At 37.7% G+C, this 15,831-nt stretch overlaps 1 protein-coding gene across 4 annotated transcripts in view; it reads left to right on the top strand.

Annotated features, from left to right (window-relative positions):
- Window positions 1-15,831, top strand: part of si:ch211-255g12.8 — a 19,562-nt gene extending 3,731 nt beyond the window's left edge. The window contains exons 2-9 of one of the 4 annotated variants that reach the window (XR_012384075.1): window positions 2,977-3,068; window positions 3,438-3,548; window positions 6,160-7,989; window positions 10,935-11,108; window positions 11,284-11,457; window positions 12,476-12,522; window positions 13,277-13,859; window positions 15,684-15,823. Coding sequence is in view for 2 of the 4 variants with exons in the window: in XM_068223095.2 (XP_068079196.1) it covers window positions 2,980-3,068; window positions 3,438-3,548; window positions 6,160-7,989; window positions 10,935-11,108; window positions 11,284-11,457; window positions 12,476-12,522; window positions 13,277-13,806 (2,955 nt within the window). In the remaining 2 variants the exon portion in view is untranslated. Of the gene's footprint in view, window positions 1-2,976; window positions 3,069-3,437; window positions 3,549-6,159; window positions 7,990-10,934; window positions 11,109-11,283; window positions 11,458-12,475; window positions 12,523-13,276; window positions 14,445-15,683 lie in introns of those variants that run through there. The other 3 variants (XR_012384076.1, XM_068223095.2, XM_009303744.5) reach the window with 3 other exon arrangements.

Here is a 15,831-nt window from a genome sequence, read left to right as displayed (position 1 = left end):
GTTTTATTTCGGCTAGAATAAAAAGCGGTTTAATTTTTTTAAGGTCAAAATTATTAGCCCCTTAAGTCTTCAGAACAAACCATTGTTATAAAATAACTTGCCTAATTACCTTAACTTGACTAGTTAACTTGATTAACCTAGTTAAGCCTTTAAATGTCACTTTAAGCTGTATAGAAATGTCTTAAAAATATCTAGTCAAATATTATTTACTGTCATCATGGCAAAGATAAAATAAATCAGTTATTAGAAATGAGTTACTAAAACTAATATGTTTAGAAATGTGTGGAAAAAAATGTTTAACTCTCCGTTAAACAGAAATTGGGGAAAAAATAAACGTGGCTAATAATTTAGGGGGGCTAACAATTCTGACTTCAACTGTATTTATATATATATATATATATATATATATATATATATATATATATATATATATATATATATATATATATATATATATATATACACATATATATATATATATATATATATATATATATACACGTGTCTGTGTATTGTATGTAAAATTTGGCTCGCGATAACGTTTGTTTTTTTGCATCTGGCCCTCGGCCCAAAAAGTTTGGACACTCCTGCAGTACACCTATGAACATTTACAGTCTTTGTTCTAGTGCAGTTTGAGATCAAGACAGAACTTATTGCATCTCGTGATGTTTTTGTAAGAATTGAAGACATCACTAAATTTGTTAAGGTTTAATGCAGCTAGAAAGTAAAGATCAACTAGAGAATATCAGCAGTGACTAACCCACTGTTGTATTTACAGAAGTTGTATGAGAATAAGCTACAGGTTGATTTTATACTAATCTGTTATTTTTCTTTTTTAGCACGACTGACTGAAGTTTTAAAATCATGCAACGTCATAAAGCAGCAGCTGGGCCTGATTCTCACAAAACCAAAACAGACGTGATGAAATTCCAGATGTGAACACATTTGACCTTCCTTTGGCCAATTTGATTTGGAAAAGCTTGAAAATCAACTAAAGGAGCAGCCCGAACAAATGAAGAAACTGGTAAGTTCAAGCTCTTGCTAATTTCAAAGTGTTTTAAGTTTATTTGTTTTTTTTTATTGTTTTTTTTTTTTTTTTGCTTCGTAGGTAGCCTACTTTTTTCCTACTTTTTTCTTTTTTTTACATTAGTACTTGTTCACTACTAATTATCTGTTTATCTTTTAATCGCAGATAAAGTGAGGACAAATGTCCATACCACACCACTGATAAAGAAGTGGAAAAATGCATTACAAGGTAGCTACAACTTGCCCCTGACAGGGATGGAGGAAGAAAGAAGAGAAAGCTAATGTGTCAAATGTCTACATCACTATTTTGTTTTATTTTTTAAACAACATTTTAAGTGTATTAGGATGTTCCCTGATACTTGAACAATTTGTTTCTTTCATTTGCATTTATATATATATATATATATATATATATATATATATATATATATGTGTGTATATATATATATATGTGTGTGTGTGTGTGTGTATATGTATGGTATGTATGTATGTATGTGTGTGCGCCAAATTCTGAAGAAACATCTTGATACATTTTTAATAAACGTAATACAAATAAAATTATAAATATAAAATTGCACAAGACGTGTATATATATGAAATGTATAATCATCTCACTCATGTCTTGCTGTTTGTGCAATTGATTTTGTTCAAGTTTATTTCAAAATAAGTTTGACTTTATACTTCTGCAATTATATATAATATATATATTTTTTATTTTTTTTTTGTTTGTTTATTATTATTTTAATGTTTTATTAAAAAATGTTTCAAGATGTTTCTTCAGAATTCTGCAGTACTTTTCACAAGTTTGACTTGGATATTTTACGGATTGTCATTGGTATTTTTAAGATGTTTCTTGCTATATCTTAAATTGGTTTCTATATTTAGGTTTATATAAAATTTAGCTGTTTTTTTACAAATTTTTAATTCAAGTCTATTGGGAAAACAGGGTTGTTTTAAAAACATCTGTGTTTGTGTGTAATTTTTAGATTTTTTGTTTAAATCTTTCTGTGTGTCTTTATTGTGTTGTTTTATTGTTGTTTTTATATTGATATTCTTGTGCACTACAAATTATTTATAAAATTTTAGTACTATTTCTTTCTTGCAATCAATAAACGTTTAACATTTATTTATTTTGTCATTTGTCTGATTATTTTCGTTACAGAATGTGTATGCAGTTTGCACTTTATTCAAAGGTTAAACGCAGTGCTTTCACTTTGTGTTTACATTATAGCCTGTGTTTGCTGTTATATAAATTCAAATGGTTGTAATACCATATATCAAGTACCAATGTAATACCAAAAGGTTTTATAAGGTGTATAAATACGGAGTCGCGCCAGCTCCGGGCCGCAGCGCACATTACCCTCGCGCCGATTTCGGCGCGGATGCGCAGCGTCGGCTCGCTTACGGCCGCTGCATCTGGCCCGCTTGATTCGGGCCGGAATCGGGCAGTGAGTCCACAGTCATCCGGCCCGAGTCCGGCAGCCGAAGTTGGGCCGAGGGGTAAGTCTCCGGCAGGCGACAATCTAGCCGGAACTGGCCCGAGTGTATTTTGCTATCTGGGCAGCGACCTTCTTGCTGTGAGGTGACAGCACTACCTGCTGCGCCACTGCATTGCCAATTTGCAAGGAATACTTTTTTGACATTATATTATAAAGGAAAAAGTCTGAATGTGCGAATATAAGTGGAGTTGTTAATCTAATTTCTTATAATTAGTTTGTTATAATGCTGCTATATCCTTGTTCTAGTTTAGCAATGTTGTTTTGTATGTTCAGTGGCTTAAAATCTGAATTAATAAATTAGTTTTAAACGTTAAAGTCTTTAAATACGTCCTAAATTTTGCTGTCTGGTTTGAAATGTTGCTAGTCGTATGTAAAATCCGCTGGAAAATAGAACAATATGTAGTTTTTATTTGGGCCTTCTGTGACTGACACTAGATGTAACCTTTTAAAGGTTATGGAAGAAAATGAGAAGAGACGAAAAGCAGTATCTCCACAACCCAGAAACCCAGCAGAAACTCCTGAAGTCAGTGATGAATCTGTCGAGTAAGGCTAACTTACTTACAAATATGCTCTATAAAACCTGTAAATAAGGACAGATTTACTATCCTCATGTTAGTGCACATGGGAGTGTAAAATTCTGCCAGGGTTTCTAGTGTGATTGTTAAAGAGCATGTGTGTATACTGCAGCTCATTTTCCATGAATCTGTAATGTGGCTTGGTTATTAATGTTTTTCTGAAATTCCAAAGAAAAGAACACTACTATTAGTATTTTTGTACATCATATTTCACAGTTTATTTAAATTGTGTTAATTGAGGAGAGTTTCCACTGGTGCAGTCTGTTAATAAATGTCATTAATTAATAAAACGCCTTCAGTAAATAATTACATTTCCTGTGCTGATTTTTGTTTTAAGGAATCGCATTACAGACGTTTCTCCAAAAGCCAGCTGTGCCTCTGTGAAGAGCACCAGCTCCATGGATCTTCCTTTTAAATTTAGTGGTGGGTCGGTGACCTTCGCCCCCAGGTAAGACTAGAATCTACTACAGTATCAAAAAAAAAAAAAAACTTATCCAGCTAGTTTTTACGCAGCTGATGCCCTTCAAGCCGCAACCCATCTCTGGAAAACATCCACACACACATTCTCACACACACTCACAATTTAGCCTACCCATTTCACCACTGGCCTCCTCCCAGTGGGACATGCCTGGAACACCTCCCTAGGTAGGCGTCCAGGAGGCATCCGAAACAGATGCCTGAGCCACCTCAGCTGACGTCTCTCGATGTGAAGGAGCAGCGGCTCTACTCCGAGCTCCTCCGGTTGTCAGAGCTCCTCACCCTATCCATTTTTGTTAATTTTTGACTGCAGAATCCGCTTGAATCCTAGATCTTGTCCTTTTAGTCATGATACAAAGCTCATGACCATTGGTGAGAGTATTAACGTAGATTTACCGGTAAATCAAGAGCTTTGCCTTTCGGCTCAGCTCCTTATTCACCACAACAGACCGGTACACAACCGCATTACTGCTGTAATCCTGCAAAAATGTACAAAAAAATTAACTGTAAGAAACTCCAAAATGCTACAGTTATTAGCAGGATTCCTTCATATATACGATAAACAGAGCTTAATTTGTGTCGGAACAAACCGGATTCGGATCATTTATTTTACTCATTATACCGATCCCCCTCCTCTATGACAACACCCCCCCCCTACTTTACTTTCGTCCACGACACCCCCCTCCCCCCTTCCAACCCTCGCTCTTCACTTACTTACGTCCGTTTCATCCGCGAACGCCCCACCCCCCAACACCCCCTGCCCCCCTCTCTTCACTTTCTTTGGCGACAACCTTTACATATATACTGTTTGTTGACAATTTTTTGGGCTGATGAAATTCAGTAGTTTACCAAAAATATACAAAAATAACATTCATTTTACTTTTCTATTGTATTTTTTACAGCTATCTGTTATTTTTTACATCTAAATTTTACAGATTTTTTTTTTTTACAATGAATTTTTTAAGTTATGCAAATGTTAACAAGGGGCAACATGGTGCACATTGGGTAACGCTGGTGCCTCACAGCAAGGAGGTCGCTGGTTCAAACCCTGGCTGGGTCAGTTGCCATTTCTGTTTGGAGTTTGCATGTTCTCCGGTTTCCCTCACAGTTTAAAGACATATGCTGTAGGTGAATTAAGTAAATTAAATTGTCCGAAGTGTATATCCTGGTCCTCTAGATTACGGGTTGAGCGTTGGGCTAACAACTCACCTCAAAAAAAACTAGATGTTACAAAACACCAATGTCGTGCGGCTAAATAACAACTTCGATATAAATGGACCTGGGAGTAAGTAAATGTTAATAGAGTGTGCTTTTTTTTTTTTTTTTCATTTAATCATTTTCTTTTTGGCTCAGTCCTTTTCTTAATCTGGGGTCGCCACAGCGGAATTAACCGCCAACTTATCCAGCAAATGTTTTACGCAGCGGATGCTCTTCCAGCTGCAACCCATCACTGGGAAACATCCATACTTACTCATTCACACACATAAACTAAGTACAGTTTAGCCTAACCAATTCACCTATTGTCACGGTCGGTGAGGGAAAAAAGGAGTGAAGACCCAATTGCAGAAAAATGTAGGATTATTTATTATAAACTACAAATAAAAATAAAAGGCAAAACAAAACTACCCCGAAGGGGAAAACATGAATAAAAAGGCAAAAAAAAACTTGACAGGACTGGCAGGACAAAACAGGACTGGAGACAACAAGACAGAGTAATATTGACGACGAACTGGCAAAGGACTGAAAACATGAGGGGGATTATAAAGCAAAAAGTAAATTGACACACAGGTGAACATGACAAACTAATAATGAGTAAACAAGGAGGGTGGGACTAGACAATAGACGGGAGAGCGCATGACACAGAGAGACAATACAAGCCATGCGCTCACATAACACAACACTGAAGCACACGACAAAAGCACGTGACCACAATGTAAACACCGAGCCACGTGCTTTGACGCAAGACACAAGCACACGATGAATGAAAACACTCACCGTGCGCTCACACACGCAGCGTGCATGCTTCATCCCAGTGCCGACCAAAACCGAAACCAACAAGACTGAGACGCTGGGAATGAAACACCACGCTGCTGACAGACGAAAACACAAACACGAGTACAAGAGCGCACGCGTCTGAGGGGCGCAGAGCGCGCGCGGCCGCGTCAAGCAGGAGCGCGCACACTCTGCGTACACCCACGACGGCGCGCGCGCACACAGAGACAGAAACAGGACCAGACATGGGTAGTGTCCGAGCTCTGCCACCAAAACAAGAATTTACAAGACCAGAGTGGCAGAACCCTGACACCTATAGCGCATGTCTTTTGGACTTGTGGGGGAAACCGGAGCACACGGAGGAAACCCATGCGAACTTGGGGAGAACATGCAAACTTCACACAGAAACATCAACTGAACCAGCTGAGGCTCAAACCAGCGACCTTCTTGCTGTGAGGTGAACATGCTACCCTCTGCGTTTAGTTTTTTTATTCATTCATTTTTTTTTCTTGTTTGAGATCTATTTGCAGTCTAACCTGAATACTTTAACACTATTAGCAAAGAAATGTTTCTCTTTGGTGTTTCTTCAGTGCGAAGAGAGATGCTTACATCCAGGCTACTGATCCTGCTCCATGCCACACTTTAGCTGTTGATCTGCTCATAGAGAAACACAAAACCAGCATGAACAGGAAGTATGAGAGTTTGTTTGAAGGAAATCAGTTGCGAAAGAATAAAACATCCCTGAACCAGATCTACACACAACTCTTCATCATAGAGGGAGTGAGTGAAACTGTGAATGAGGAACATGAGATCTTACAGATGGAGAAAGGGTTCAAGACGCTTCAGGAAACTCCAATCAATTGCAATGACATCTTCATGCCTTTTCCAGAATCTAAGAATTATACACAAGACAAAGTCAAGACCGTTTTAACGAACGGCATTGCTGGAATTGGAAAAACAGTCTCTGTTCAGAAGTTTATCCTGGACTGGACTGAGGGAAAAGCCAATCGGGATGTGGATTTTTTGTTTGTGCTTTCATTCCGAGAGCTGAACTTGATTAAAGATCATGAGTACAGTCTTCGAAAACTTCTGCAGGACTTTCATCCTGAACTTCAACATCTGGATTCAATCGTTTTTGAACAGTATAATGTTTTGTTCATCTTTGACGGTTTGGATGAAAGCAGAATCCCACTTACGTTTTCAGATGCTCGGAAAGTCAGTGATGTGAACGAGTCTACATCACTGAGCGTGTTGATGTCAAACCTCATCCGAGGAGATCTGCTTCCCTCTGCCCTAATCTGGATCACCACCAGACCAGCTGCAGCCAGTCAGATCCCTTCAAAATACGTCAACCGTCTGACAGAAATCCAAGGGTTCAGTCAGCCTCAGAAGGAGGAATATTTCAGGAAGAGAATCAGAGACGAGCATCAAGCCAGCAGAATCATCTCACACATCAGAAGATCAAGAAGCCTCCACATCATGTGCCACATACCGGTCTTCTGTTGGATTTCAGCAACGGTTCTACAGAACGTCCTGGAAGATGATCTCAATGCTGAAATTCCTCAAACTCTGACTGAAATGTACATTCATTTCCTGCTCATCCAGACTAAAATAAAGAACCAGAAGTATGCTGAGAATGATCAGAGAAATCCAGAAGAGCTTCTACAGTCCAGCAAAGATGTGATCTTGAAACTTGCTGATCTGGCCTTCAAACAGCTGATGAAGGGCAATGTGACATTTTACGAGGAGGACCTAGGAGAGCATGGCATAGATGTTACAGAGAGCTCAGTGAATTCTGGGATGCTCACTGAGATCTTCAGGTTGGAGTCTGTGATTCATCATCAGAAAGTCTACTGCTTCATACATCTGAGCTTTCAGGAGTTTCTCGCTGCGTTTTACATCTTTCACTGCTTTGTAAACGACACTTCAGAGGCTCTGAAAGTGTTTGATTTGCTCTCAAATTTTTATAAGGGAGTGGTAGACGCAGCTCTTCAGAGTGAGAATGGACACCTGGATCTGTTCTTGCGCTTTCTGCTGGGTATCTCACTGGAGTCCAATCAAAGACTCCTACAGGGTCTCCTGAGGCATACGGAGAAGAGCTCAGAGAGCATCAGGACAATCGCAGCTTACATTAAAGAGAAAATCAAACACGAGCAGGGGATTTTAGCTGACCGATCCATCAATCTGTTCCTCTGTCTGCTGGAGATAAAGGATCAAACCCTGTCCAGAGAGATTCTGGAGTTTCTGAAATCCGACAAACACTCAGAGAATAAACTCTCTCCTGCTCACTGCTCGGCGATCGCCTACATGCTCCAGATGTCAGAGGAGGTGCTGGAGGAGCTGGATCTCCGAAAATACAACACGTCAGATGAGGGACGGAGAAGACTGCTGCCGGCAGTAATGAACTGCAGAAAAGCACTGTGAGTGTCTCTTTGAATTTACGTATTATCTGTAAAAAGCATTTAGTTGCTTTTTTTTTAAATGGTGAGTAAACCTGTTGCCTTAAACGTGACAAGTTGACTTAAAAAAGTGAGTAAATCCATTGCAAGTTAGAACCTTTGAGTTGAATTAGCTTAGTTTTACAATTCTGTTCTTTTAATAATTTTAAGGCAACAGTTTTACTCACGTTCATAAGTAAAGTTGACTAATTTCTTTAATATGCAGGGTCCCCGCGGGGTCTTAAAAAGTGTTAAAAAGTCTTAAATAAAAAAATCTAAATTTATGGCTTTAAAAAGTCTTAAATTTGCTGTTCTAGGTCTTAAATATTTTTGCACAGGTCTTATTTTTGCGATGTCCATGTAACGCTACATCTAATGCTCATTTAAATTCTTTTTGTTGTTGTTGCTAGGTTTTTGGGGTGTTGTAGTTCTTTATTTCACTAGTCCAATTGTAATTTGCGGTATTACAACTACAAAAAGGACAACTTGCAATAGCCAATCAGCTTTCTGATATTAAACTCAGTGCGTTTGTTTTTTGTTTTTAATACACTTGTTGTGTTACCATAGCAACTATACTATTACCACAAAAGAGTAATTGAAGTACTTTACAAAACACCATGCGGCAGACACTAGTACACTTTGTTTTAGTGATAAAATGGGATTGATAGTTGGATTTATTTGAAGAGTGAATAGTACAGTAGACTATAATACCTAATCAAGTTTTTACCTATTTTCTATCACAGTTACATTTCTGCTTGCCAGAATGACCAATAATTATTGGCTAGAAATTCTAACAGCCATGGGAAAGGAGGAGGGTTTGTTTAAAACTTTGGAAAACCTGAGGGATAAGTTTGTTAAAACAAAAAAAGAGGCCCCCAAAAACATCTTTAGTGATAATGATTATCTTTTTATTCGTCTGATTTTACTTTCTGTTTTTTGGACCGGCCCCTGTCATTTAAAAAAAAAAATCTCAATGGTGAACGTGTCAAGTAAAAAAGCCTTAATCCGTTTCGTGAGTTGTGCGATGCGGTGCCAGGTGAAAGTATAAATCTGCATTAAGATGTTTGTTTTTTTCTGTAGTTCAATGGTGCATTTAACCTGACTTTAGTACTGTTCAATTTAAATAACTTTATTTTACCCCTAATTTTGTGCTTTTATATTTTCTCTCGCGTGTTTTTGATATTGCGATATAGGTCTTAAATTTAACACTTAATGGTCTTAAAAAAGTCGTAAAAGGTCTTAAATTTGACATTATGATATCTGCAGAGACCCTGAAATGTTTCACTCACTTTTTTAAAGTAAAGTCAACTAATTGCATAAACGGCAATTTTTAAAAGCAAAGTCAAGTAATCGCTTTAAAGGCAATAGATTTACAATTTTTTTTAAATAAAGTCAACTATTTGCTTTAAAAGCAACGTGTTTACACACTTTTTAAAGTGAAGTCAACTAATCGCTATAAAAGCAACAGGTTTACATGCTTTTTTAAAAGTAAAGTCAACTAATAACATTAAAAGCAATGGGTAGACTCACATTTTTTAAAGAAAAGTCAACTAATAGCTTAAAAAGCAATACTTAATTCACTTTTTGAAAAGAAATACTCAACTAATCGAATTAAAAGTCAACTAATCACATTAAAAGCAACAAGTTTACTCACTTTTTAAGGTAAAGTCAAAAAAATTATCTTTTTAAAAACAACAGATCTACTCACTTATTAAAAGCCCACTATTCGCTTTAAAAGCAACTAGTTTACACCCTTTTTTAAAAGTAAAGTCAACTAATCACTTTAGATGCAATGGGCTTTTTCACACTTTTAAAGAAAAGTCAACCAATACCTTTAAAAGTAAGAGATTTAATTAATTAAAAAAGAAGACTCAACTAATCGAATTAAAAGTCAACCTATCACATTCAAATCAACAAGTTTACTCAATTTTTTTATGGTAAAATCAACTAATGTCATGACTTTAACAACAACAGACACACCCACTTATTAAAAGTCAACCAATATCTTTAAAAGCAACTAGTTTACTCCCTTATGTAAAAGTAAAGTCAACTAATCACTTTAAATTCAATGAGCTTATACACATTTTTAACAAAAGGTCAGCTAATATCTTTAAAAGCAACAGATTTAATTCATATTTTTAAAACGCAAATCAACTAATTGCTTTCAAAGTCAACTAATAAGATTAAAAGCAACAAGTTCAGTCACTTATTAAAAGTGAGTTAATCACTATTCACCTTATTCTTCGCAGACGAGCGGGTGCAGCGATTAGAATGTTTTTGGTTCGAGACTTCCGGTCTCATTCACTTCCATTCATTTTTAGACGTTAAAAACTGCTCTTTTCGCTGTTTGATGTTGCAAACTGATATTTTCTTATTATATTATTCTACTTGGTCTGTATAGTCATGCAAACGTTTGTTTGTAGAGCAAGTAGTTTGACCGTTTTCTGCCGTTTATTATTCCTAGTCATTTCTCCCATAGGCGACTGAATCGGAAGTTCTAAAACAATCGCGAAAACAGGCGCACTTCCGCATTTTAGAATAAGGTTAATAAAAACTACTGGTTTACTCACTTTTTAAAAAGTAAAGTCAACTAACCACTTTAAAAGCAATGAGCTTACTCACACCTTTAAAGAAAAGTCAACTAATACCTTTAAAAGTAACATTTATCTAATAAAAAAAGAAAACTCAACTAATCGAATTTAAAGTCAACTCATCGCATTAAAAGCAACACGTTTACTCGGTTTTTAAAGTCAAATAATCACTTTAAAAGCAACAATTTTTTACTTTTTTAAAGTAAAGTCAAATAATTGCTATGAAAGCAAAGGGTTTACTCACTTTTTTACAAAAGTAAAATCAAATAATTGTTATTTACAGTGTACAAAATCATTGCAGGTGCATAAACTGAAACAGTCTTTATTCTCTTTTAGTCTTGCCGGCTGTAATATCACTGATCAGTGTTGTGACATTGTGGCGTCAGCTCTGCAATCATCAGATTCGTCCCTCATAGAGCTGGATCTGAGTAATAATGATCTGCAGGATACTGGTGTGAAGCTTATATGTGCTGGATTGAAGAGTCCCAACTGTCAGCTTCAGGTACTCAGGTAAGCAAGAGTGACAAAACATTTTCTTCCTGTTCTCATAGATCAATTATTCTAGGCTTTAGTGTTGAAACTTTGATTACATTGAAAAAGTCATTGTTTCTGCCTAATGCTGCTTATGCTAGTAGAGGTGTTAATGCACAAAAATAAATTCAGTCTCATTTTATCATCTGTGTAGATTGTCTGGGTGTATGGTGACGGAGGAAGGCTGTGGTTTTCTGGCTTCAGCTGTCAGTTTAAATACGTCGCACCTGAAAGTTCTGGACCTCAGCTACAATCATCCGGGAGAAGCAGGCGTTGAAATGCTTTCAGCTCTACAGAACAATCCAGACCTCAAACTGGAAAAAATAAAGTAAGTTTGTGTTTAGAGCTTTAAAGTTTGCTTGTAAGCAACATTCATTCATTTTCTTTTCTGCTTAGTTTCTTTATTAATCCGGGGTCGCCACAGCGGAATGAACCGCCAACTTATCCAGCACGTTTTTACACAGCGGATGCCCTTCCAGCCGCAACCCATCCCTGGGAAAGAAAGCAACATTTACAATATTTATTTTGCTAGCTCACATTGCCAGTCTTTTTTCAATGTATTTTTTTAAAGAGCCATTAGCGGTTTGTAAATAACAAAACCTATATTTATTAATAAACAAATATAACGCATTACAATATATGAACAAAGGGAATTTGTCTATTTTTTTTTTCTTTTCGCCATCGCCACTAATGAATGCTGTTTAAATTTACATACGCGAGCTTACCATAGAAATGTAAGTTGCTTTCCCTTTATTGGTGTCACAATTCAAGTTAAACCACAGCATATTGTAAACTAAGTTCTTGTTCATTTTGCTGTAGAAAACACTATAACAATTCAACTTTTAAAAATTTTCAATATTATTGAAGAGAAACGGCTGGAGAGCCACATGTTTTTGGTCAAAGAGCCACATATGCCCATAGTTTCCCTATCTCTGTCCTAGGGCTTTAATAGCCCATATGTGGACAGCACATTTTAGCTCTTAAGTGGCTGTTTAAAGGGCCATGAAACCCCCTTGTTTCAGCAGGGTTTTTTTCACATCTCTACTTTGGAAAAAGTCAGGAAAGTGGGCGTGTCCAGCTCTAGGGGGAGGGCAAAATAAACCCCAATATTGATCTGCAAAAGAAAACCCCGTTCCTCACTCAATATTCAGTTTACGTTGGAAGTACATCAACACACTGCAATAAAAGTCTCTGCAACTTCCAGTTCATGTGGACTTTAAAAGCATGTTTGCTATGTGTTTCACCCTGTTAAAAGTTCCTGTTTACGTTTTTAATAATCTGTAGTTTTGTTTAAAATACATCTCATTTCATTTTCCTGCTTCATTCATACATGTCTCATATTTTAGTTTCAGCTATTGTGGAGAGTTCAGGATCACACCAGGATTACAGAAATGTAGGTTATCTGTTCATCTCTACATACAAACACACACTCACGCTGTTCAAAAAAAGAGTATTTATATGACATTCAGGAGCATATTGAGAGTATGTAAACTTCTCACTACAACTGTATATAATTTATTTAGGCTTTCTATGTTTAGATAAAATATAAACATTTGCTTAAATATACAGTTGAAGTCAGAATTATTAGCCCCTCTTTGATTTTTTTCTTCTTTTTTAAATATTTGCCAAATGATGTTTATCAGAGCAAGGACATTTTCACAGTATGTCTGATAATATTTTTTCTTCTGGAGAAAGTCTTATTTGTTTTATTTCGGCTAGAGTAAAAGCAGTTTTTAATTTTTCAAACACCATTTTAAGGTCAAAATTATTAGCCCCTTTAAGCTAATTTTTTTATCAATAGTCTACAGAACAAACCATTGTTATACAATAACTTGCCTAATTACCCTAACCTGCCTAGTTATCCTAATTAACCTATTTAAGCCTTTAAATGTCACTTTAAGCTGTATAGAAGTGTCATGAAAAATACCTTCCTTCATTTTCAAATCCTTTATTATGGTATCTGAGATGTTATTGATTCCTTATTAATGGCAAAAATCCCCTACCAAAATTATTTGTCATTTAAAACGTTTAAATACACAAATAATGGATGAAATATAAGTATTATGCCATGTAATGAGATGTTATAGCCATGAAATATTACAATGACAGAACTGTATTTGTTGTCCTCTCTCTCTTCTTATGTGCAGATTCCTGCTGTCTCAGTCTAGATCCAGACACAGCAAACACTCGCCTCACTCTTTCAGAGAGAAACAGAATGGTGATGCGTGTGGTAGATGAGCAGCCCTATCCTGATCATCCAGACAGATTTGAGCACTATGAGCAGGTGCTGTGTAAAGAAACTTTGTCTGATCGTTGCTACTGGGAGGCTGAGTGGAGTCGGGGGGTAAATGCTGCAGTGGCATATAAAGGAATCCGAAAAAAAGGTGGGAGTGACTGCAGATTTGGGTGGAACGAAAAGTCCTGGGGTCTTTTCTGTACTCCGGATCGATACAGTGCTTGGCACGATTATAGGAGTATAGACATACTTGTCCATTCAGACTCCTCAAACAGAATAGCAGTGTATCTGGACAGGCCGGCTGGAATCCTGTCTTTCTACAGTGTCTCTGATGAACACACACTCACACACATACACACGTTTAATGCCAAGTTCACTGAACCACTCTATGCTGGATTTTCTGTTTATGGTTCAGTGTCAATAGCGGGGTTTCCATCCTAATGTGAAGCAAATCTTTCCAAATTAAAAAAAAAAAGAAAGTTCCCCATTGCAAAGTAGCTGCTTTTACCTCAAGTTAGAGTGGCTTGTTATAGTATTGGTGACCTAGTAACCAACAGTTACAAACAAGGCAAGCATAATGGAGTCATGTGAGTGTAATGTGTTTATTAGTCATTATTAGTGTTTCCATCTTACATTATTTACATTAACCCTTTATGCAAAACCACTGCATGTTAGCGTAAAAACTACATTCAGTCATTTTCTTTTTGGCTTAAGGCTGATTTATACTTCTGCGTCAAACGCACGGGTATGCTACGGCGTTGACGAATAGCCCTTCGCCGTGGCCGTCGGCGTCACTGACGTGCACCTCTCAAAAAATTTAACTACATGTCGCAACAACGCGTAGCGCAAGCTCTGTGATTGGTCGGCTTGGTAGCGCTGACGAGTCTGGGCGGGACCAAGAGCCACGCGAATGGCGCGAGCCCAATGGAGCGATTGTTTACAAGTGTGGAGTCCCGTGAAGGAACTCCGGATGGAAAGTTTTGTTTTGTGTTTACCTCATAGTTAAAGTTGTTGCACGTCCGCCAGTTCCTGCTTCAAAATGAGCGAGTTTGAGCCACTTGTACATCTAGAAAATGTTCAGAAAAAGTAAAACAGCAGCGAAGAAACTCGACACAGAGGAACATTTACACCTCACTGCCAACTAGCGTTTTGGAAGTGTTAATGCAGACCAACAGACACAGCGCGCAGAAGTATAAATGCACAACTACAGGTGTTGCATGCACCGTGGGTTATGCAGGTCACTTGACGCAGAAGTATAAACCAGGCTTTAGTCCCTTTACCGTACGTTCACACCGAAAGCGGCGAGAGTGTCCAAGGTCGCTCTGGCCGCCCTGACGACAACGCTCTCTGCCTTCAGCTCCTGCGGCGAGAGCTTCAAAACTCGCTACATTGATCTCATATTTAAAGGAGCCGTTGCAGCATATCAGTTACATTCCTGCATAAAACATGTTTCTAGCGTGAAAATGTTGCGCACTTCTTATCAAATTCATACAACAATGGAAGATCAAGTTGCGTGTGGCTTTAATCTATTTATCTAATATGTGTCCATATGTCTGAAATATCCTGAAGCAGCAGTACTGTTTTGTACTGTCACAATATATAACATTAATGAACATCAGTAACTCGCCAGTAACTTATTTAATGCATGTTCCTGTAGGAAAAATTGTAAATAATTGGAAATCCAGCGACCGCAATAATCAAACCCTTGGGAACAACTGTGGTCGGAACCAAAGTTCACAGGTCTGTGTTCTCTGAACTGCTATCAAGCGATGGACGTCTTCATTCTGATTGCTTGCCGCCGAACCGCGTCATAGCTCATTACCATAAAGTTGACTTCATTTCAACTCTCCTCGACGCTCACGCCGGCGAAGACGCGCCGCGCTGCTCCTCGCCGCTTATCGCCGCGTATCGCCGCCGGCTCTCATTGAAAATGAATGACTTCCGGCTACTTTGACGCTCTCGCCGCTTTCGGTGTGAACGTACAGTTATTCATCAGAGGTCGCCACAGCAGAATGAGCCGCCAATTTATCCAGCAAATGTTTTACACGGCGGATGCCCTTCCAGCTGCAAGCCATCATCTATACACACTCATACTAGTAGTAGTGTATTAGTAATACACAAAATATTCCTTGCAAGTATGTATTTTGTAGAACACTCTAACCCAGGGATGTCAAACTCAGTTCCTGGAGGGCCGCAGCCCTGCACAGTTTAGTTTAAACCCTATTTAAACACACCTGATCAAACTAATTGAGTCCTTGAGGCTTGTTTGAAACCTACTGGTAAGTGTGTTGGAGCAGGGTTGGAACTAATCTCTGCAGGGCTGCGGCCCTCCAGGAATTGAGTTTGACATCCCTGCTCTAACCCTTATATCCCCCCAACCCTAAGTTTATTTGTGTTTATTGCTTTGTGTTGTTTTTTTTTACTGTTGAAAAAAACTCTAAATAAATATCTTATACATAAAGAATG

The sequence above is a fragment of the Danio rerio genome, chromosome 8, assembly GCF_049306965.1.
Source record: "Danio rerio strain Tuebingen ecotype United States chromosome 8, GRCz12tu, whole genome shotgun sequence".
Classification (NCBI taxonomy): domain Eukaryota; kingdom Metazoa; phylum Chordata; class Actinopteri; order Cypriniformes; family Danionidae; genus Danio; species Danio rerio.
This window is presented reverse-complemented; position numbering and strand designations above follow the sequence as displayed.